This window comes from Hippocampus guttulatus, chromosome 4, assembly GCF_054856545.1.
Source record: "Hippocampus guttulatus isolate MCC_2025c chromosome 4, RoL_Hgut_1.0, whole genome shotgun sequence".
NCBI lineage: Eukaryota > Metazoa > Chordata > Actinopteri > Syngnathiformes > Syngnathidae > Hippocampus > Hippocampus guttulatus.
The window spans coordinates 19,011,381-19,034,395 of NC_141264.1; the positions used below are offsets into that span (position 1 = coordinate 19,011,381).

General features: G+C 42.0%; 3 protein-coding genes across 6 annotated transcripts; 1 reads left to right on the forward strand and 2 right to left on the reverse strand.

The window, feature by feature from the left end:
* Positions 1-23: 23 nt before the first annotated feature.
* islr2 (immunoglobulin superfamily containing leucine-rich repeat 2) lies at positions 24-4,895 on the reverse strand. Its single transcript, XM_086109152.1, has 2 exons — positions 4,666-4,895; positions 24-3,364 (listed from the first exon to the last, which is right to left on the reverse strand). Exon 2 carries the CDS (start codon positions 3,353-3,355, stop codon positions 1,241-1,243), a length of 2,115 nt encoding a protein of 704 aa, XP_085965278.1. The 5' UTR covers positions 3,356-3,364; positions 4,666-4,895; the 3' UTR covers positions 24-1,240.
* Positions 4,896-8,088: 3,193 nt separating this feature from the next.
* sema7a (semaphorin 7A (JohnMiltonHagen blood group)) lies at positions 8,089-19,389 on the reverse strand. Of its 4 annotated transcripts, none has more exons than XM_086109783.1 (15): positions 19,203-19,389; positions 18,322-18,461; positions 17,137-17,178; positions 16,961-17,056; positions 16,704-16,785; positions 16,460-16,570; positions 16,095-16,237; positions 14,810-14,988; positions 13,058-13,166; positions 12,408-12,603; positions 12,009-12,121; positions 11,532-11,677; positions 11,370-11,428; positions 10,497-10,820; positions 8,089-8,620 (listed from the first exon to the last, which is right to left on the reverse strand). In XM_086109783.1, the coding sequence occupies exons 1-15, from the start codon at positions 19,330-19,332 to the stop codon at positions 8,580-8,582; spliced, it is 1,911 nt and encodes a 636-aa protein (XP_085965909.1). In that variant the 5' UTR covers positions 19,333-19,389; the 3' UTR covers positions 8,089-8,579. The 4 variants fall into 4 exon arrangements, with proteins under 4 accessions (XP_085965909.1, XP_085965908.1, XP_085965910.1 ...); XM_086109782.1 differs by having other exon boundaries at positions 16,952-17,056; XM_086109784.1 differs by having other exon boundaries at positions 8,089-9,244; positions 16,952-17,056.
* A 1,509-nt stretch (positions 19,390-20,898) lies between these two features.
* On the forward strand, positions 20,899-22,795 carry commd4 (COMM domain containing 4). The gene is made up of 8 exons (XM_086109151.1): positions 20,899-20,971; positions 21,173-21,244; positions 21,326-21,391; positions 21,466-21,505; positions 21,640-21,759; positions 22,229-22,309; positions 22,378-22,554; positions 22,631-22,795. The coding sequence occupies exons 1-8, from the start codon at positions 20,969-20,971 to the stop codon at positions 22,669-22,671; spliced, it is 600 nt and encodes a 199-aa protein (XP_085965277.1). The 5' UTR covers positions 20,899-20,968; the 3' UTR covers positions 22,672-22,795.
* The last annotated feature ends 220 nt before the right edge of the window (positions 22,796-23,015 follow it).

The window sequence follows — 23,015 nt, forward strand, 5'->3', positions numbered from 1 at the left end:
AAAATAAATAAAAATTCCATAGATGCCCTTTTTTCTCAAATGTTTTATTAATTCCACTTACAATAAATTATATAAAAAATCTTCAAAGATCACGTTTTCTTTCCGTTTTACATATTTCACCAAAAAAAATAATAATAATAAAAAGTCACTCGGCATTAAAGTACAAGAACAAAGAAGCCGACGGACGCTCTCGTGCGTCCTTTTGTTTTGTGGGCTTTATAGAAACTCATCGGAACATTAAAAATGTACATGGTTCACAGTACAGATTGACAGCATCTAACATCAAAATATAAAGTCATCTAGGAGGACTACACGGGTATTAGAAAAAAAAAGCACACGAGTCATAAAACAGCATCATGCCATGGATGATATAGATGGCTCGCTTGATCAATCGCACATTTAAAGCATCACGTCGCGTAGGATGAGATGTCAATAGGTAAACATTTGAAAGATTAAAAATCCTACGAAAGTCTCCTCGGAGCCGTGTGGCGGATTTCTTTTTTTTTTTTTTTTGACATGATGTTTCGCACCCGTGCGGCAATATTACCTGAGGCTTTCTTCTTCAACCGGATCATTAAAAATGTCTGTAAAAGATTGATCCCTACGGTGACAATGCACTTAATTTGGCTTTTTTTTTTTTTTTTTTGCATTTGTTTGTGCTCAAGAACAGTGATTCTCAACCACTATGCCGCGGCACATATCGCATAATTGATCCGATGTATTTATTCGTTTACTTACGATAATATATATTCGTTTATTTATCTGTGCCAGCGACACGCCGTGACAGTTTTTTTTTGTCAATCCGTCGAACGCTACGCTTTGTGACTGTATCGTTCGTGCCGTGACATTGTTTGTGACATGTTTTTTTTTTTAAATCCTGGATTTAAATTATCCTCAGAAGAGGTTCCCCCCCTCTCCCTACCTTGTGGTTTCCTTTCTGAACTCTGACTGTAAATTTCCCCATTTTGGGACAAATAAATGATATCTTAAAATATGTGCCGCGGTTTAGTAAACGTTGGGAAAAACCGGCGGCGAAATTGACGAATTTTTAATCCAGTCGCTGTTCTGCGCAGTTGAATGAGCGCCTCTTTTGGTGCCTAAAGACGTTGTTTAGTATTTACAAGAGACTCTTCCAATCTCAGTGACAGGCGAGGTGTTTTTTTTTTCTCTGAGGTTAAAAAATAAAGGAAAATAAAAGAAGCATTTGTGGATTAAAAGGAAGGGGGATCTTACGAGGCTCTCAGCGGCTTGGCTGCTTGTAGTTTCCGTTGATCTCCTCGGAGATGTTGACGGCCTCCGCTCCCAGCGGGAGTCTGTCACTGTACTCTGAGCCCACCTCGAACTCCTCCTGGTTGGTCTTAGATGAAGACCCGTGAAGGGATTCCGTCGCCGCGCTGCCCTCGGCTTCATCCTCTCCCTCGGGGGGCTCCCCGCCTTCCTCGCCCATCTCGCTGGGGTCGAAGGTCTTCTCGGATTCCACGAAAGACGCCCTCCGATCGAAGTCTCCGGTCATTTGCTTCTCCATCTGGTCGGGATTGTGCGCTTTCATGATGAGTTTGTAGGTCTTCCCTTGGTATTTGTAGAGAAGGTGGCAGCAGGTGGCCCCCAGGAGGGGCACCGTGGCCAGGCCCAGGAGGAAAATGCTCACCACCACGATAATGAGAAGAGAAGGGATCTTCTTCCTGGTTGTGAAGACCACTTGGACTTGACAGTCTTGTCCCCCGTACGTGAGGCAAAGAGTGTAGTTGGTGCCAGGGTGTAATCCGGTGAAGTGATAGGAGTTGACCCCCTCTTGGATGTTCGACCACTTGATGAGGGAGTGTCCGTTTCCCGTGTCCACGCAGATGTAGAGCATGTCCGGAGCGGCGCTCTCCGAGGCCGACTTGTACAGACCGACGGGCTCCCTCACCACCGCGTCGGCGATGTCACTTTGGCTCAGGTGAAGGTTGGACTTGCTGCGGGCGAGCTGCAGCGGGTTCAGCTTGACCCTGGCCTCCGTCTCCGACACCTCCAGGGCGATGACGCCAAAATCGAAGGTGTACTGCTTGAGGTCGTCCAGGCTCATGTTAAAGGCGTGGTTGGAAACGTATTCGCTGCCGTCTCGCGCGCCGCACTTGCTGGTAAACACGGGGTCTTTGGAAAGCCAGTCCTTGTGGGCGTCGTCTTCTTTGTCCGAGGGACCGTCCGGCATGATCTTGGTCCTGTCCTTGGTCCAGTTGATCACGTTGTTTTTGGAGTTCTTGGGCTGAGTGGGCTTGTTGTAGGATGGGCGGATCTTGTCCACAGTGGAATCCGCCGCCACGTGTTTTTTGTTCGCCGCCGGCGACAGTTTGACCGTGCTCTCGGCCTTGCCCAGATCGTTCACCGCCAGGCAGGTGTAATTCCCGTCTTCCTTTTTAGTCAGGCGAGGGACGACCAGGGTGCCGTTTTGAAAAACCAGGAAGTGACCGTTGGTGGTCTTATCGTTGATTGGCAGGCCGTGGACTTCGCTCGCGGAGGGCAAAGGGAACAGGAAGTTCTGATTCCCTGCAATGACCTCCCAGCTAACCAGCGGTTTTGGACTTCCCTTAGTCTCACAGTTCAAGACCACCGTGGAGCCCTCAACCAACTCTACGCTGCCAATGTCGGGTTGGAAGGTTATCGTGACAACGGGAACCTGACAGTCCAGCTTGGGGATTTTTGTAACCATGACACCCTTCAGGTCCTCGGGAGCCTCGCACAGAATCAAATTTGGCTCGGGCACGGAGATCTTGGTCGTGGAGATCCAGTCCCTCAACCACTCCAGGCTGCAGGAGCATGAGAAGGGGTTGTTGTAGATCTGCAGGTGGGACATGGAGGACAGAGCGGCAAAGGTACCCCGAACGACGGTGGTGAACTTGTTGTTGTTGATACGCAGCGAGCGCAGATCTTTGAGCGTGGAGAAGGCGTCCTTGGGCAGGTTCACCATCTCGTTGTTGTTCATTTTGAGGAGTTGCAAGGCGGTCAGATTCAGCAAGTCCTCCCATGGAAAGTTGACGATTTTGTTGTAGCTGATGTCCAGGTTGCGCAGTTGAATCAAGGGGGCCAGCGTGTCCGTCTCAATGGAGACAATTTCGTTGTGGGCCAGCCAGAGAGATGTGACCTGAGTGATATTGACGAAGCTTTTGCTTTTCAGAGATTTGATCTTGTTGGCCGAGAGGCCCACGGTGGTGACGTTCGAGGGCAGACCCACGGGCACGGCCAGCAGGTCTTTGTAAGCGCAGTCTGCGAACTGGTGGGCGAATTTGTCCTGGCAGGTGCACTGCTCCGGGCAGCAGCGCACCTTGGCCAGCAGCGTCAGCCACAAAGCCGCGAGCGCCACGAGCTTTGGCACCATTTTCTGCACCTGCAAGCAATTCAAGAAAACCTGCTGATTTGGATACAGATATTTAAGCACATTAAGTTATAAATTTATGCTATGTTTAAATTATGGATCACAAAAGGACCCAAGATGACCCAACTTTTCAGATTTTTTTTTTTTTTTGCACAAAACAACCCAAAGCTGGGTTGTTCATTCAACTCTTTATGCAAAAAAAAAGTGCTTTTTAATTTTTTTTATTTATAACCTCCCACTGCCCAAAAAGGGACAAATTGACCGGTCAGTCCCTTTTTGGACCCGAAATTGGGTTATTTTTGACCATACTATTTAAAGAGTACAAGAACAGCAGAAATGTGCAATAAAAGTAACCAAATCACATCATTCTATTTTCTGTAGCTCTTGGGTGCAACCCCAGCTGACTTTGGGCAAGTGGCTGGGTAAGTTCTTAATACTAACTACTGGGTCGAAAATAGCCCAATTTTGCAAAAAAATCGGACCGACCTGCTATTTGGATAAATTTGACCCAAGTTTTTTTTTTTTTTTTTTTTTTTGGTGTAAAACGTTAAATTGACCCAAGAAGCGGGTCGGCCCATTTTTTGACCCACATCATTTTTTGTTGTTTTTGATTGAGTGTATCAAGGGTCTATCGACAAACAACCATTAATAGTCACAATTTTACGGACAGTTTAACCTTCAATAACCTTAACATGCATGTTTTGGAATGTGGTGAAAAATAGAGTACAAGCATGAGGAAAATATAGAAAGTTCACACATGGTTGCATCTGATATTTGAACCTCGAGCCTCCAAATTGTGAGAGAGCCCAACACAACCACAGTGCTGACCATTTAAAAATCATACAATATATCCATCAACCATCCATTTTCTATAACGGTTGCTGTCATTGGGTCAGTAGGTGAACTGGAGCTTATGCTTAGGTTTGGGCAAGAAGTGGGGTACACCCTGGACAGGTCGCCAGTCAATTTCAAGGCAGAGACATTTAGATAAACAAGCATTCAAACTCACATTCACACCAATTATTTTGGGTCTTGCATTTTTTTAAAAACTGCTGATGCAGACACACTAAAAACAAATTTCAAATTATATTATATTTCATTAAAATTGAAGCAAAACTAAACACTCAAATTGCATTTTGTTTTTTAAAAAAAAAAGAGGTTTATGAGCTCACAGCACATGGTGTCATTTAAATTGACCTGTCATGTTATCTGCTATTTCCATCAATTCCTTTCTTTTCAGCAATTCAACTACCCTGTGCATTTTTTCCTTTCGCCATGAACTGCCTCATAAATTGAATTTTGAATGGACTTACCTGTCCAGTGGTAACTTCAATTCCGCTTCCAATTAATCACAGTCTACTTTTGAGTCAAAAAATTTTCAGAAGTGCAAGAAAAATCTCACGAGTAGCACATTTCATACGACTTTTGCAGCGATGGGAGCGATGGAGGCAACATGTTTTTCGTCCCAGTGAGCAGTTTGCGGTCCGTGGGTGATTCCCGCCGCCCCCCTCTCTCCCTCTCTTTCTGCTGCGAGTGTCGGATGCTCTGCGCGCGCACCCGTCGCCGAGCAGCCGGCAAAGCAATCGTCGGGAGCGCGCGGCCTCTCCCACATCCCGCCCGCCTCTTCGCTATTAAAGACACAGCAGCTCGGCGTCCTCCAAACAAATTCATAATTTAAGAGTTTGATGATTAATTGATTAGCCAGCTCTAAACTTAATCTTTGACCCCATTTGGCTCTCCTGCAGCCCCTTTGTGTCTGGAATAGAGACGACTTGAACATTTCCGGTCATCTAAAAACTAAACGCGCATGCATATACAGTAACTATACGTTTTAAACAATTTATGTTATTGACCGTGTGAACGATGTAATCACCTGCCGCACATGAACGCCACTCTTATCACATTCGCGCAATGTACTGCACTATTGTATATGCCATTTTGTATATACTCCCCACTGCTCCTTTTATACACAGGTACAATCAAATAAAAGCAAATACGAGATCTGCCTTTACAACGATGATAATAATGCTGTTTTGTTGACATTGTTGACATTTAGAATGACACGTGTGTCATTCTAAAGTCATTTTACAACCGCACTGCATTATTCAGTTTTTTTGCCTGTTTCAGCGACAGAAGGGAAGTAAATTTGAAAACACCTCTCAATGTGATGTTGTTCATTTCTGTACGAATATGGTCCTTTTTATTACATAAGAGCAGACATTTCTATACAGTTGAATCGGAATACATATTGTGCAAGTGTCCGTCATGTCGGAGGACCATTTTTAACGCCCTGTGCTGTAATTTCAAGTTCTTTCAGCCAACAGTGACATCTACAGTTGATATTGTGTAGTTACAACTGCTTGTATCCCCCCCCCCACCTCCACCACATTCCTGACCAAATTCTCAGTCCCACTTTCTACCCAACTTAAAATCACGAACACACTAATAAACATATTATGACACACATTTCCGTCAGTTTGAATTAAAACATATATAATTATCATCCAGTTGTACTTTATTGTATCTATTTTCGCCGATCAGGTGACAAAATGGCTTTTTAGGACTGCAATTTTGTGCACTGGCACAACCTGTGTCATGTAGGGGAATTTTTCATAACGCGGTCAGTGCCATTGGTTTGAAATGATTCGAAACGTCTAGTTCGTGTGTAGCTGTTCGGTATAAATTGGAACCGTTATGTAAGACGACAACGACCCCTGCTGTTAAAAAAAATAATTTTTTAAAAATTCCCAACAGTCTGTTCATTATGGAGCGTTTCTGCTCACAGCAATGTTTCCCGTACGTGCATACTGTAGATCAGGGATGGGCAACTTAAACGCTGGATTCGGCCACAATTTTTTGGGGATTCACGGTTTGTGTCTCCATGGGGAGAGGCATTTTTGACGGACGTCAGAAATCAGGGGTTGTTTTTTTTTTTTTTTTGATTTCGCAACTCCCAGTTCAAAGGGGCGTTCTATTGCACTCTTCCTGGTCGGAGGTCAGAAAAGTCCGACTTCCCACCTTCCTCGAATGCAGCATAAGACCCAGTGGAAGCGCAACTTTGACATGTCTGCCATCTAGTCATGATTGGTAATATTACAACTTAAAACTACAGTCGACCCCTGCATATTCGAGGTTACACACATTCGTGAATTTTTTGGGGTCTTTTTTTCCCCCATTTTTAGATTTTTTTTCCAGCATTCCCCTTCGCACCCCACACAATTTCCTCCCACAGTTTAAAGTGGCAAACATATAATTCATGTTTTTTAATATAATAATTTTTGGGTTTCATTAAAAAATAATAATAATAAAAGTACATTTAAAAAATGAAGTTTCCCTCCAAAACCCCCGTGATACTTCCCACTCCTCGACTCAATGCGATACCATGTCAATATAATCGGCGTAGGTTGTTCTGAATTAGTAATGCTGCCCAATGTAACTTAAACTATACTAGTGAAGTAGATTAAGAAGGAGGAAGTGCCCACTAAAGGCTCACGTACCAAATGCATAGCCCATCACTGGTTAACATAATGAGAGCATACATACCAGTCTTGCATGTTGTCTAACATGGATTTACGACATTCACTGGGTGTGGAAGTGATTTCTGTCATCCCAGTGTGTATTGCAATCATAACAAGTAGTTTTGAGATTAGAGAGAAACAAAATGTGTTTTTTTGTCAAATGTTATCCTTTAGCTCGACTTCCTTCCCATGCTTCCTGTCCACAGGAAACAAGACAATTTGTTGTCCTTAATCAGTGCCCGACGCCCCCCCCGCCCCCGAGATTCAAGGTCTATTTACACTCGTCCGGCCTTGTGTCAGAGAGAACAGGCTGTCTTGCGACGTCATACAGAATTATAGCTGATGACAGTGAACAGGGCGAGGATTTTCAATGTGCTTATTCGCAAGAATAATCACAATCCTATCATGAAGGCTAAGCTTCCCAAATGCAAGTTCCTCATGGCATCCAAAGTCCACCCTTTCAACACTCTTGTTGTTGTGGCACAAACAGTGTAGTCTCACTTCTTTGAGAGTTCACAGCGACAACAATGAGCCAACCTCTGCGCAACAAGATGACGTAGAATACATACAAGGTCTCTCTCTCTGTGCGCCATCCTCATGTGACTTGACATGGAAACAACGGGCAAAACAAGCACACATTATACATACTCACATGCTGTCAGTCAACAACTTCCCAGTTGAGACTGACCCAAGTGCCAACTGACCACACAAAATAGAAAACAGGAAATACACAGAGGTGCCTGGCAAATCACAAATAATAATTGTTCCGATGGAAATGAATGGAAATACCATTAATTCTTTCCGGATCCCCTCCCCAAAAGTAACATGATAACATTTTACTTGATAAAAACACAGTTTTGACAAAATTATCACACTGCAACAAAGATGGACAGACATACGGGCATACTGTTTATTGAGATGGTTCAGCTCATCCGTATGGTACTCATATTAGTCATTCTGCAAAGAGGATAAAGAATAGATGACCGAGTAAATATGTATAGACGTGTTTGATATTTAATTTGACCGTGAACTTCAACTGGGAGTGGTAATGAATTGTTTGAAACCTCTTTTTAGATGAACTGTACACTCATGTTGCTCCTGCTTGTTGTGAAATAAATTGATAATAATCAAAAAAATTAATAGATTCCCCGTTACATTGTGAATGTGTGAATGTGAAGAACTCACTCACAGGATCGAGAATTCACTTGCTTGGACCAATTAGATTCTCATGTTTTTTTTATTGCAACAATAAAGCAAAATCTTCATGTGATTACTGTGCTTGTTATATATATAAACACACACACACACACACACACACATATATATATATATATCATAGAATCATAGACAGTTTTGGTGAAGCGTGTATCACTACATTTTTCTGAATATACTGTACATATATATGAACATTTTGCAAATAAATAAAAATAACCTTTCATTCATGCTCTTCCGTGGACAGAGACAATACATTAACTGACAATGCAAAAAAAAAGACTTAAAGGGGAATAATTGCAAAAAAAATATTGGCAACAGTATGTTAAATGCGCCACTATTAGCTAAACATAGCATTCTGATTAATATTACATTTGTGGAATCAAACAGATTAATCAATCCACCTCAGGGGGCGGCATTTTCGGCTCACGTTGCGCTGTTGGTCATGTGACCGTGATGTTTGAAATGCGAGCCTGAGGGAAGCTGTGATGTCGATCTCAGTCATCAGTAGAGGGCGGTTTTGGCCAAAATGGCGGCCCTGAGATGGATGAAAAAGGATGGCTTCGTCTGCTTGATTCTTATTCCACACTTGCAATATTAACAGAATACGGCGTTTACACTGTAGGGGCACATATGGCACCGCTTGCAAAGAATTTCTTTTAGCATTTAGTTTCCCTTTAAGTGACAATGTTAACGTCATGGTAAGGTTTGTACCAAAAATACAATGTGCGAATAAATATGGAGTATAATTTATCTTTATCCCGACATCATCTCTACACAGGTACAAATATACTTACGATAGTGCAAGAAACATGATCATTAGTAGTTGAAATAAAATGTATATTATTGAAGAGGTTAGACATTGTCGACTCCCTAACAAAGGCTGTCTTATTGCACATTTACAGAGGCCTCCTTGTCCGTGAGTTGTTCTCAGCAGAGGTAGGTGGTGGTGGTGGGGGGAACAAAACAAGGAAATTCATCGAAGGACTCGGGGGGCGGGGGGGGGTGCCTCCACCCTTCTGCACACAATACACTCGCTCAATTGGCTGGAAGAGAGCCAGACTGCGCGTTCCTTGTGGACTAAACCACCTGCCTCAACATGCGTGAGACTCACTGTTTGGGAACATGCACTCCAGAGCACTCACTCACTGTGTGGATGAAGCTGAGGGCAAAGAGGACACACATACACACACAATGGGATTTCCTTCAGTTTCAGCTGAAAATATCAGTGGCAAAAATGATGTCGAGGCTACACTGACATCTCTGTCGCTGTCACGGCGACCCTGGATCACTGACGAAGAAGTGGACCGGCCGGGTCGCCTCTCTTGTCATTTTAGTGTTAAGGCTACTTAGTGCAGTGATTGGAGGAAAATTAAGCACACACTAAACTCATTACGGTAAGAGGAAATGAGTTGTGTTAGTGTTCATCACATACTTTACATTCATTGACTTGGTCTTTTAGCGTTTTTTTTTTTTTGCTGCTGTTACTACAGTGGACAGCTTATCATGGTATGAGGTTACAAGGTGCATGAAGGGGTTAACAACATGTTTTTAGCACTCCACTTGGATTGGGCAACGTGGGTTAAAACCAACTGCGTGGGGGGCCCCCTTCCAGATTATTCCGAGAGCTACTTCAAGACTCTGTAGTGAATTCAGAGTTTCATATCTAAATGCATCATATATGTTTGACTATAATTGCTGACAGTGCATTTAAAGACTGAGAACTACTGTATGTTTTTCAGCATTTCAGGTTTCCTGATTTTTTTTCGGAGGGGGGGGGGGGGTTATCATTTCTTGCTAAGGCATGTTGTCTGCACTGAGGATGCGCACATCACGGAAAGAATGGCGCAAGAGTGAAGAGGGATTTCTTTTTTTTTCCCAACAAGTTTAACGTCACAGCTGGCGTTTTTTTTTTTTTTTTTTTTGGATTGATTCAAATTTGGCAGGGTTGTTAAGAGCACTTTTTTGTCTGCTGTGTGAAATTTTGAAGACTGACACTTTCCCTGGACTTAAAATGCTTCGTTGAAAAAGCTAACCAATTTGGAAAGCAAGCAAAAATATCTATCAATTATATGGAAAGAATGGTCTTGTCTCAGTTGGTTATTTTGTAGGTTTTTTTCCCCTGGACCCTTATCCTCAGCTATCCTCTTTGCAGAATTTTAGCATTTTTGCGACTCTTTTTGTAATGCCACAAAACGACGCCACGGCCTTCTCTAACAGGAAAGTAGTAATTAGTGTCAAGGAATGACAGGACAGAGATGGGAGGTTCGATTAGCTTCTTAGCTGGATGAACGTGGGCTGAATATGTCGAAGCCGCATTTTCAGTCAGTAACTTGGCATTCAGTTTAAAAACGGTATAAGGCTAAGTCCAAGTGTGATCCACAATGTCTGTGCTGCTACAGCCGATGCTTTACCTCGCTCTGCGTTCCTACGTGGACCCCCTTGCTCCGTGAGATGATATCCCTTCACCACCTTGACGTAGTCCCTCTCTTCCGAGACACACTCGTAGGTGCCGTAGCTCTCGTGGTTCATGGCGGGGATGAGGAGCAGGCAGTTGGAGTGCATCTGGAGGCAAGGGCTGCTTTGGTCTTTGTGTTTCCACGTGTAGACGGCATGGTAAGAGTCAATCGGACACGACAGGTAAAAAGGGACGCCCATAGGGACAGTATGCAGAGTCAACAAATCCTTATCTAGGAGCGATGCGGCATTCCTTCTGCTCCGGTTGACTTGATTATGTTCTTAAAGAAAAAGAAAAAAAAAGGACAAGATAATTAAGCATTAAGTAATAATTGTGCATTGACCTGGAAGCTTAATTTGTCCTGTGACCAAGCTCGTAACAGACACACTTGTAAATTGAGGTACCAGTGTCCTGTAATTCCCCCAACTCCATGGGGATGCTATGTTTCAGACCACCCATAAGTGAAATTCTCAAATTACCCTGCTTAAATAATCCTTAGATACGTTTTATTTCATTTTTTTGCATTGATGATATTTCTTTTTAAGATGTACATTATGGAATGAACCTACAGCGGTTACCTTCTGTAGGCGTAAAACGTAGGATGACAGAGGAGATTCAATAATCTCTTATTAATCTCTTGAGAAAAAATTTGGCTACGGGGGAGAAACTTCTTATTGTTAAGTTTAAACAGCTTCTTGTGGCCAAAAGTGAAATTACACCCCAACATAAAGAACATTACGTTATAATGGGGGAAAAAAAAAAATCTGCATAATAGCAGTTCCGCAAACCCACAATGGAGGCGGGTTTACTGTATTCAGCATTTACGTACCTGATGTGGATGCAGAACACACACTTGTTTTCCCATCAATAATATTTTGAATGCCCTCACTGTAGAATAAATAAAAACATGTTCAACCTCTAATCAATTTCTTTTCTTTTGTAGAAAACCAACAAGTAGAAAGTAATGAATTCTTCTATGTTTCAGACTTACAGGACTGTCGGGGTGCATCCAGATGGAGTCCAGGAGCAATAGGGGTCCCGAGCTAATACGCAGTCTGCGCAGGATTTGTTATACTCGTAACAACTCCGGAGGTCCATCACAGAAATTTCCTCTGCAAAACTCACGACTAGTTTTTTCTAGGCAAAGACAAAAAATAATAAAATAAAAAATCGTATGCACTCTTACACAATCCAAAATGAGCCAATAAAAGAGCTTTTTGAAAAATTCTGCTTGCACAGAGACGAATGATCACTTAAGATTGCATTCCTCAAAATTCCGATTCAAGTCACATCCAGTTGCAATAGAATAAAAAGCCATGACAGTATGCTCAAACCCTAAAACTGTGGTCGAAAACAAAAACATTTGCTGAGAGGCACTCGGTAGATGCGCTGAAACTGCACAGGAAGATAAAACATTTCAAGGAGAACAACAACACGACGCCTACAAATAGATTTTGATGAGCGGTACCTTTTTGGAGTCCAGTTTCATCGACTGTAAGCTGGACTGACTGGGAATTTGCGTTTGGGAGATGATGAAAGGTTCCGATCCCGACTCGAGAATTTTATGGATCTTCCCAGAGTCTGTAGAGTATGATAAGAATCATATATCTTTCAAACACAGTTACAGTATTCTGCTAAGGAAAAAAACAAATCAACAAAACTAAATGTTTTGTCTTTTAACTGTCCAAATGACTGCATCGCAAACGTCCATTGAAACGCAAAGCTGCTGGTGCACAGTAGTGTAGATGCGGAATGAGAGACGGGACGTGTTTGGCTTTGTTGACTGTTGCCATAATTAGGCAAAGAAAGCACTAAAAATAGTCAAAGGATTTGGCAAGTCTATTGTTATGCAGCAAACAGGACATACCAGTGGCCAGCAGCAGAACGCTGTACACACTCTGGTCCGCCGCCTGGACGCGGTCCACAACGATCTTGGTGTAGTTTTCGTTGCTGACGTAGAACGGATTCACGTAGTGCACCGAGTGGACCCAGTCGCTCATTTCCGGATGGTCCCTCACCACGCTGACGGTGGCCAGTGGCAGTAGGCGGCTGTTGCGAACACACTGAAACACAACATGCACTTTGTGGATGTTTTGGTCATTGTCAAACTCTGGGTCAAAAGTCATTTGGGTGAAATAGCTAAGCCCAGTGTCGGGTCCAAAAAGGAACTAAGCTAATGTTGGGTTATTTATATTGAATCCTGAAATAATTCAAATACTTCAGATACTGACTTTCAAATCGAATCAGATCAGGTTGATGTACGTACGAAGGACTTTATTATCGTACACTCTTGGAATATATTCGGTTTCCGATGTGTAATGAGCGCTTGGCGGAGGCCTTAACGTCAAGTTGGAAACCGCCCTTTGCGAGAAGAGGTGATGCACACCAACATTTTCCCCATATCCACCCACTTATAAAACGTCCATGTTTTTTTCAAAGCCACACAGTCCAACGCCTTGTGACACATGACAATATATTTGAGCCAGTTCAAGCCCCAAACCCCAAAATAGTACTTACAGTTCCTGGCCTTGGTTCTGGAATAGCCTTGTCATAGCCCTTGAAGGTGGAGTTGTTAAAAATGCCCTCAATAGTTTCCATGGAATAAATACAGACTGCAGTGGCGTTCCTGTAAAATCAATAGAATGACGAAAATGTGAATCGATTCAAATGAATTCATGAGGGCGGTTATTTTGAAGTCATTCTGGTAAGGAGCAACGGTGGGGAGCTAAAGTTAATCTCATGAACGGGCAAGCTAAATAGAAACAATTATCCTTGTCTTTGTGACAGTATAAGATAATGTTTCAATACAAACATACTTGGCCAATAAAGTTGAGGATGAAGATTCTGATTCTGATTTTGATGTCGCATGAGAAAATTTGAAGGGACTGTGAGATGCCGCTGACCTTTTGTTGCATTCACACTTTTATACTACAGGCACTTTTTTTTTTCTTTAACAGGTTCAAAATGTGGTCAGGCATCCACGGCAATCACGGCCTGTCAGGTTTGGCCATCCGGCCCATGCGTCATGTCACGTCCAAAGTGGCCTGAAACGTGATTGCCGTGGTCAACGTTGTTAACATCAGAAACCACAACTTTGCTCTATATCCAAATTAAAACACAGCCTCCAATATTTACTCACTCTGCTTGAGTAACACTCGTGGGAGGGAGTGAGCCATTGCAAAAGAGATTGCCCCACCCTGACTCTTTATAACATTACATAACTCTACTCCTCAGTTTTTCCAAGTGTGATTAGAATAGGGTTGCACTTAATTTCCTTAGAAACATAACAGCCACTTCAAATGTTTTTAGAATGTGGATGAAATGGGGATGGTCGGGGCAAGTTATTTAAGGATGTTTCCTCTCATGAAAAATGGAGCAGCTATATATTATTATGTTGAAATAATAGGCCGTTATTTTTATGATTATTTATTTACAATAATATTCATGTGTCATTATTACCATCAATATTATGATTAGGTTTGACATTATTGTATAATAATAAACATCATCATCATCATTACTGTTATGAATAATATGAAGTTATTATCATGTGCGCCCTGCGATTGACAACCAGCTCAGGGTGTACAACGCCTACTTGTCAAAGTCTCCTCGGACAGGCTACAGCACACTCGTGACCCTTGTGTTATATATACCCACCCATTTTCTAATCCGATTATCCTCACGAGTGTCACGGGCGTGCTGGGGCCGATCCCAGCTATCTTTGGGCAGTCGCTGGGGTACACCTTGAATTGGTTGCCAGCCAATTGCAGGGCACACATAGACGAACAACCATCCATGCCTACAATCACACCTCGGGACAAGTTGGAGTGCCCAATCAACCTGCCGTGCATGTTTTTGGAATGTGGGAGGAAACCGGAGTACCCGGAGAAAACCGACCTCGGCATGGGGAGAACATGCAAACTCCACACAGGAAGTCCAGATCCGTAATCGAACCCTGCACCTCTGTAATGCGAGGCCCCATGCTGACCAGTTGACCACCGTTCTCCCCGAAAAAAAAAAAAAATATATATATATATATATATATATATATATGGCCTCTCTTGCAGGTGTATCTAATGAAGTGACCAGTGACCAACCAATGACACAACGTACTGTACATTTCTGCGATGAGCCATTTTGCAGAATCAAGAGTCACGCAGAGCTTATTTTAGCCCCCATTTCGAAATGCTGAGCATGCATTTTGTTTCAATGTGTTACAGCCGTTCCACTTTGGGTTGCTAGGCATTAAAGGAAGGGAAAGTGTCAAACCAGCTGCTGGTGAAGAGGGCATACACCCTTGTGTCCCGCCAGTCTTCGGCATGCTGCACGTAGATGTCCTGCAGGCGGTTGAAATACAAGGACTCCTCTGGGAAGCCGCACACCAAACGAGCCTTGAGGAAAGATGTCCACGTGTTCTGGAAAAATCGCTTTGATCCGCCTTCGTCAGTCTGGAAAATAGGAAACAAAGGAGTGTCATGTTTTCATTCTTTATTTCAATGTTTCACCATTGTGGCGTATGCAAGCAGATAAATGTTATGTAATGCCACATTCAACATTTTGCTTTTTTTGGTATAATTGCAATAAGGTGTATTAAGTCGGAGAAGTCCCCCCCCCCTCCTTGAAAATGCATTCTCTGCTGCATAGCTAATTAAGTAGTCGCTTAGTTGTGGCTTCATTAAACTGATTAAAGACCAGTGAGAGAGAAGAAAGTACAGCAAAAATTGGCAATTTTTGAAACCCAACTGTCGTAGATCATGCAACATCTGTTGTCCGGATTGCGTGATTGCACTCTGTCATCGCAAATGTATTACGTTCGCGCTTTGGACATTCTATATTCAGTAAAATTGGATGTTTTTATTTTTCCTTATCATTGTGGACTCAAAACTGCTATACAGGCGCGATTCTACTTTTAGAAGTTAGAGTTGCTGACAAGTTTAGACCACATCCCGTGTGCATGTCTGGGGGCGTCATTGTGTTGGTACAGGGGTAGGAGTGATTGTTGGGGTTGAATCAAACCATTTTGGAAGCAAAAGGGGAGTGTTACTGTACAGTATTTCTGTCCCCCCCCGCCCCCAATTATTACATTTCAACCAAATACTATATGGTTTTAAGAGTTATCCAGCTTGATAAAAAAGGACACAGTAAAAAAAAAAAAAATCTAAAGGTCACTCAAATTTTGGGGTGCTTGGATTCACTTTACAGGTGCTTTAAGCACCCCCGCAAATGGACCAAACGCACCTATGCTGCCTGCACCATAGTGTTTATTGAAAAGTATAGCATTAAAAAGACAGCTGTTTTTCCTAAGAACAAATAATTGTGATTAAATAAATAATCAAGATAATCATTTTGGAAATAATCATGCAGCTCTATTTCCAATTGAAGGTCCAGGTACCAAATGTGCAGCTCCGGTAGCCTTTGTAAATTGTTCCTGGCGCCACCATGCGCGCCAGCTCATGTTACCCGACTCTGAGAGCATTGTGGGAAGACAGCCGTCTCAAGACATCCAAGTTTCCCCTCACGTCATCTGAACCACAGTGCGTTTTGTCCAAAGTACCTTACAAACTCTGGCCACTCTGGAAATCCACGGATCGGCTTCCGGGTTTTGGTCAGAGTTCTTCTCCCGGAAAAAGATGTAGATCTTTTCATTTTCGGGGTCCTCTTTCCTCTTCACCCAGGAGGCAGAGACAAATGTGGGCTCTGTAGGAAAAAGAGTCCTAATCAGTAATGGACATGTTTCTCAAGGAGGTATGCAGTGTGCGTCGGTTCAATGGACTTTGTGCCTCCTTCTGTTGTGACTCAGTAAGCTTCGGTAATAGTCATTCTTTTTCGCTCGGGATAAAGATTATATGCCTGCGACTACTCTTATATTGACCGTCTTGATATGCGTTGATGGGCAAGGCCGTGTGAGACAACTTTTACCTGAAACCCAACTGTCGTACATCCAGACATTTGCTCTCCTGCCTGCTTTCCTTCTGAACTGCAAAGAGCTTCCATCAGTATCCAGCGGTGCTGCAGCGTAGAGATCGCCCTCTAAAATAGCAGACGCCAAAACGGGCACCACCGCTCTATTATTAGGTTCCTTTTATCTCGACCCCATTTACAGCGATTACAGGTCACATTCTCACGCCTTGAAGAAACACGCAAGAGGCGGCATTTAACATACCAACTCGGAGAGACAGCGAGTTCTGGGTGTACGTAAACGGAGAGATGCCCGTCCCGTCCTGATGCTTCACCACCGCCGCGGACTGAAAGTAGGATCGCACAAAGTCAACAGGACGCACACAGATTCCGCAAACCTGCCTTATATTGCCCACAAAGTGGCTTGGTTACTTCATGAAACATTATGTTCAGTTTCTTCAGCTCCTGAAATGTGAACCCAAATTGATTGCAATGGATGCGTCGTGAACTTACAGAACTCACAAGTCTCCAGCAGTGAGGCCTGTGTCCGTTGCTCCCGCAGACAAACAGAGTGTCCCCAAACTTCTCAATGACAGTGATGCTATTTTCACAAGGGCCCTGTGCAAGAAGGCAGCGTGTTACGACCACACACCGGCACCACACCACTCATCATTCGAGTCATTTGCATCGTTACCAACCTCCTGGCACCGCTCTTCCTCTGTGGCCGGGAGATGAATTTCCTGCAGGGAATATACAGCGCGTTAGTGACATAAAACTAATGAAATAATCAGCGGTGTTCACAAATAGATGGAATAATAACATAAACTCGATGATATCTAGCCCAGAGCGGCTTAAAAAAGTGCAACCGTGGCCAGGTTTTATGGCATCTCTGCCATTAAGATAAGTGGAAATCAACCTGGCGGTGTCAGCAGTGCGCTTTGCGCTTGTTTTTTTTTTCAGATGGAAATATTGCTTTAGCCAAGCTAAGTAACCCCTTGATTAATTTAAAAAAATGGAGGGCGGGAGGCAGGGGGATACATGTATATTTTAATTGACTAACCCTAAGTCCCAAATCTTCAAAAAGTGCTGAGAAACATTCAACATACATTGTCCAAGAAAACCAGGAGAAAATAGGAAAACTTTCAACAAGAACTAAAAGAGGTGAAATTTTTTTCCATATATTAAAAAAGATAGGAAAAAAAATATCTGTAAATATCTGAATCTGCGGGTGCAGAACTGTAAATATGCAGGCTCAACTGTGGTTTTAAGTTGTATTATCAACGATCACCATTAGATGGCAGATTTCATCTGTGCTGTATGTTACACATACAGTACATTTGACAATAAAGCTTATCCAATCCAATCCAAAATCTAATATGTCTTGGTTGTGCTTACACTGGCCATTTGCATTTTTTTGCTGGACTATTTGCTGAAAAACTTTTTTTAATCGGGATGTATCCACTTCCTATATCCATTGTATGTGTATGCTTCCACAAATATAAAATTTAAACTGAAAAAAAAAAAAAACATCAGTCAAGATAGCATGCAAGTGAAGGAAAACTGAAAGGTTCAAATGTAGAAATGACATTGTCGAGTTGGAAACAAAACATATGTCTGCTGGCATCTTGTGACTAGCACTTGATCAACATCTGCTGAATGAAAACGCAACATGAAGCGACTTGGGAAAGGCCACGGCTGTCAGTAGACACAATCAGCCCTGAGCCACTGTGCGCGTCACAACAGAGAGAGGCTTAATCTTTTACAGTGCAATCTAATTATCTCGACTGCGGCAGCAACGACTCCACCAGCTCCTTCATGCTGAAGGTTGCGGCTGATACACGTGAAAATGTGCGCGGAAAAAAATATAAAATAGCGGTACCTACCTGAGCGATTTGATAGCGATCCAAGTCAAGCTTGAACACAAAGTCAGTTCCTCCGACATAAATCTCCCCGGAGTCTTCATGATAAATTAAAACTGTGTGGTTTTGATGGACCGGGTAGACAAATCTTCCTTTGATGACATCTGAAAGATAAAGTCGTTCTTTTCACAGTCAACTCACAGCACATTTCATTTCCTTCAAGGAGTTTAGTGAAGGTTACATCGGGCCGCAGACGGTGACCACAACATTAAGCGCACCTGCGCAAACCAAACAAATACAAACGGCTGTATCAACAATTCTGCCTGGGCAAAGATCAGCAGAATGTGAGCCTTCGCCAAGTTCAAACAGACCAACTGGATGAGACCAAGAGTGTTCACCTTCCTGTGTGAATTTCATGAACATTCACAAGATTGCTGGAGAAAAGCGTTGGCGCAAAGAAAATCACTTGATGACCGCTAACAGTGTTATTAAAAATGTATCTACTGCCAGCCATATTCAGACCCTGAGAAAAAAAAAATATATACAGTATATATACCGGTAAATACATACCTGTATTTGAATGTGGGGATTCTTGTAAGACCAATATGTGTCATTGGCAGAGAAAGGGTTTTTATACCAAGACTTTGGCTACATTTTCATAAAAATTAGGGTCAAAATATTAGGAACAGCTCTACTTTACCGAAAACTAATTACCACAATACACACGATATGATGGAACTACTATTTTGATGTCTTTTGCTTTGGATCTCATGAAGCCATATTGTGGCAATTGATAGCAAGCCGAATCTTCTAATATACATCACTACATTTAATACCTTATTTCCACTTATTCGGTTAATCATCATCTCATTAACTATTAAAGATGTATTGAAATGACGGTTTACCTTGACTCAGAAGTCTGGGGATATTTTTCGAGCCAAAGGTCGGTGTGTCCTCTGAGGTGACGTGGAGGGTCCAGTGAAAATGTGCCAGACAAGAAAGGAAAAGACTTTGAATCAGCTTCATCTTGTGCATTCATCTGTGGTCATCCCCCAAGCGACTGATCCGCATGCAGGCAGGGCCTCACTTCTATACTCGGCAGTCAACACTGACTCACACTCAGATGCACGCCCCCTGCTCGCCCCCTGCTGCAAATTCAACATGGAAAATCGGAGAATGTTAACAAATTCCCTACCGAGGAAACTACTTAAGAGCCAGACTAACCAAAGAGTGAAGTGGATGTTAGATAATAGCTCATTTATTGCAAATAAAAATGTATCAACGTCTCTGAAAGGCTTTCCTGTGAGTTTTATGTGTTTGTGTGTAGCCATTGCCATTTGGAAAGAAAGCAATGAATCATGTCAATGAGTCTGTTGAAGCGTGGTTAGAATACATTAAGCTCAAAAGTTTCAACTATGTGTTTTTAAAAACCAGGCCACATGAAATGAGGTGAACATTTTAAATTAACTGTACATGTAATCCAATAATGGTTAATTAATTGTTGTATTAATGACTATATAAATTATCGATTTAATTTGAATTATATTTCAAAATCCTGATTTTGTCAAGAAAACCCCTATTTTTCGATATCATATTTTATATAAAACAGGCCTTATATAAAAGAAATATCCTAATTTGAAATAAATCATTTATGGACGACTCAAGATGACTATTCAAGCGTACTGTCAATACTGTATTTAATTCAGGAATGGACAATTTAAGACATTCTTTCACATTAAATGTTGAATTTATTTAATTGGCTACATATCGATTTCATTTGGGCACAAAAGAACTTCAACAATAAGACGACACCTATTGACAGTACTAAGATTGATTGCACAAATTATACAGTTTTGTTTTTACAATTCTGCCCTCGTTTTGTATTGTCGCTCATCTTTGTTGATGGAATAATAATAATAATACATTTTATTTATAAGCGCCTTTCAAGACACCCAAGGACACTTTACAATAACAAAAAACAATACGGGTTGATTGATTCTTATTCTTATTCTAAAATATAATTTTCACGTGGCTTCTTAGCTTTTGTACGTTGTTCTTCTGCTGCCAAGTCCTAACATGTTGAATTAGATGAACTATTCAGCCACGATGTAATTAACTTAAGTATGTTAACGTCCACAAGAGTCATGTTTGGTGTTGGCGTGACAGATAGGTCCACATACTAATGAGAGCGTGTCAGGAAAACTCCGGTTTATGTAACAGGAGTTTGTTGGTTTTGAACTCAGGGTTGTTTTCAACTCGTTCACGATTAAGTGCAGTTTTGTCTACTTAGCTTATAAAAAACATTTACCAGATTCTGTCATAAAATTAAACAAAAATACACATTAGTAGTTCAGATGTCGAAAGGATTACGAAAGTCATACAACGTTTAGAGATTAGGTACATCATGTTTTTCATCCAGATGTGATGTTTTAAATTGTTATTATGACTGTACTGCTGCGTAACTGTGTAACCGTGAAAGCAAGGTTTGCGAAAGACAAACAAATTCACCGCCTAAGGAAACGGAAGCCCGTCGTAAAGTGAGGATCCCTGCGTCGGAATCCTGTGTGGAACGAACGCCCCGCCCACTCTGAATAGTCCAATCAGCAGCAAAGTATGCAAGCTACTTCCTTTTCACTTCCGCGTCTCGTTTGCAGTTAGTGATTAGTGAGCCATGGTAAATAAACACATCTTATTCTTTTAAAATCTAACCGCGAGGTTGGCAAGTAATCCAATCGAATGCATACAACTGAAAGTGTGTAGCTGTATTTGATTTCGATAGTTTTGTCCCGATTTATGGTCGTTCGCGGGTTAAGCTAGTGGCTAAAATATGGAGTTTTGCGTTATTGGCGCTCATGTGACGTTTTTCTTCTCATAGCGGTTCCGATTCTGTGGAGATTTGGACTGCCCCGATTGGGTGCTTGCCGAAATCAGCACTCTGGCGAAAATTGTAAGTTCTCGCCTTTTTTCTCAGAATGCGAATTGTTGTTTAAATATTGGCATGTTCTGATCCTCCTCTGTGATACGGCAGTCTAGTGTCAAAATGAAACTCCTTTGTGCCCAAGTATTGAAAGGTCTGCTCGGGGAAGGCATTGATGTAAGTTTTTTTTTCCTTAAGAGTTTCCTAAACACGTAACCAACAATAACATGTGCTCTCTGCAATTATTTTAGTATGACAAAGTCACAAAGCTTACAACTGATGCTAAGTTTGGTAAGTTTCTTCCCTTCTGAAAATGCTGCCTTCATGCATTTAGTTGCTAATTATGATTATTTTATGTTAGTCAATTGTTTCCTGTGACTGCAATGCTGTGGTACGATCTGATACTGTGACAATTCGTTTTACAGACAGTGGAGACATTAAAGCCAGTGTGGCCGTGCTCAGCTTCATTTTGTCCAGTGCGGCAAAGCATGATGTCGACAGTGAATCTTTGTCCAGTGAGCTGCAGCAGCTTGGCCTGCCTAAAGGTTGGCTGTCAAACGTGGAATTACACCCCATAAATCAGAGTTTGCCCAAAATGATGAACAGTATTAAAAAAAGAAAATCTGTGAAAGCGTGGAATCAAAAAACCTGGACATCAGGAATAGAAATATGTTAATTTTCTCAAAACGCTTGTGTATTTTTGGGCCTGCGCATCATGGGTGGCCAAACCCCTCGTTGATGATCAATTTTCGGGATGTGACTTCGCACTCCGTTTTGTCGCATGGCGACCCTTCAACAACTTTTCAACACATGATGGCCACAAACCCCGCCGTCCTCACATCAGTGATTATTTATTAGTGATTGATGCCCGTGGGCAATGACTATTCCTGGGCTGAATTATTTTCCCCAACATGTCCTTGACCGATAGAGATATATACATTACAATAATATATACATTTTTACATGATTCTGAGATGCACCTGTATATATTTTATATATTGGTCATTCATTCAGAACACACAATGGGGCTGTGCAAGTCGTATGAAGACAAGCATTCCGCAGTGCAAGACAAACTGAGAGAGACCAGCTTGAGATGTGAGTAATATACGATTGCTCACTCCTGACAAAGCACGCAAACAACTCCACTCTCTTGTGAATTACAGTGGGCCGACTGGAGGCAGTCTCCTGGAGGGTGGACTACACGCTTAGCTCAAGCGAGATGAAGGAAGTGAATGAAGGGGTCGTTCAGCTAAAGCTGCAGGCTTCAGGAGCCGAGTCAGGTTCCTCACAAACCACTGTGGTCTCGCTATCTGCTGACAAATTCAGAGTCTTGCTTTCAGGTTTGTCCCACAGCAAATCCCAAATCATTTGGCAACCAATTATATCATAATTCTGTTTTTGGTGCTTTTCTTGCAGAGCTCAAACAAGCCCAGGCTATGATGAATGCTTTACAATGACCAACAGAGTCAATTCCCACCTCCTCAGTTTCAAAACGGGACACAAATGCCATTTGCCATTTGTGTGTGTGTGAGTGAGTGAGAGAAAGAATTTCTATAATTAAAAATGCAGCTTGTTTGTTGACTTAGTATTTTGTTGTGTCTTCATAGTGCTGATAATAAAAAAATAAAAAATATATATAACTTGTTAAATGTTGTACATTAAGTGGAGTTACATATATATATATATAACGCCATTTTTATATATATATATATATATATATATATAAAAACATGAATGAATGGAAACTAAATGGCCACACCTTGACGTCATATACCAGAATGCATTGCGTCTGACGTCACTC

Coding starts and splice junctions, on each gene's coding strand:
- islr2 (XM_086109152.1), bottom strand. CDS start 3,355: ATGGTGCCAAAGCTCGTGGCGCTCGCGGCTTTGTGGCTGACGCTGCTG.
- sema7a (XM_086109781.1), bottom strand. CDS start 19,332: ATGCACAAGATGAAGCTGATTCAAAGTCTTTTCCTTTCTTGTCTGGCA. Junction 16,786..16,951: donor GCTGGAGACTTGTGAGTTCT/GTAAGTTCACGA, acceptor TCCTACTTTCAG/TCCGCGGCGGTGGTGAAGCA. Junction 10,821..11,369: donor GTGTTCTGCATCCACATCAG/GTACGTAAATGC, acceptor TTTTTCTTTAAG/AACATAATCAAGTCAACCGG.
- commd4 (XM_086109151.1), top strand. Junction 21,392..21,465: donor TGCTCGGGGAAGGCATTGAT/GTAAGTTTTTTT, acceptor CAATTATTTTAG/TATGACAAAGTCACAAAGCT. Junction 22,310..22,377: donor GAGAGAGACCAGCTTGAGAT/GTGAGTAATATA, acceptor TGTGAATTACAG/TGGGCCGACTGGAGGCAGTC.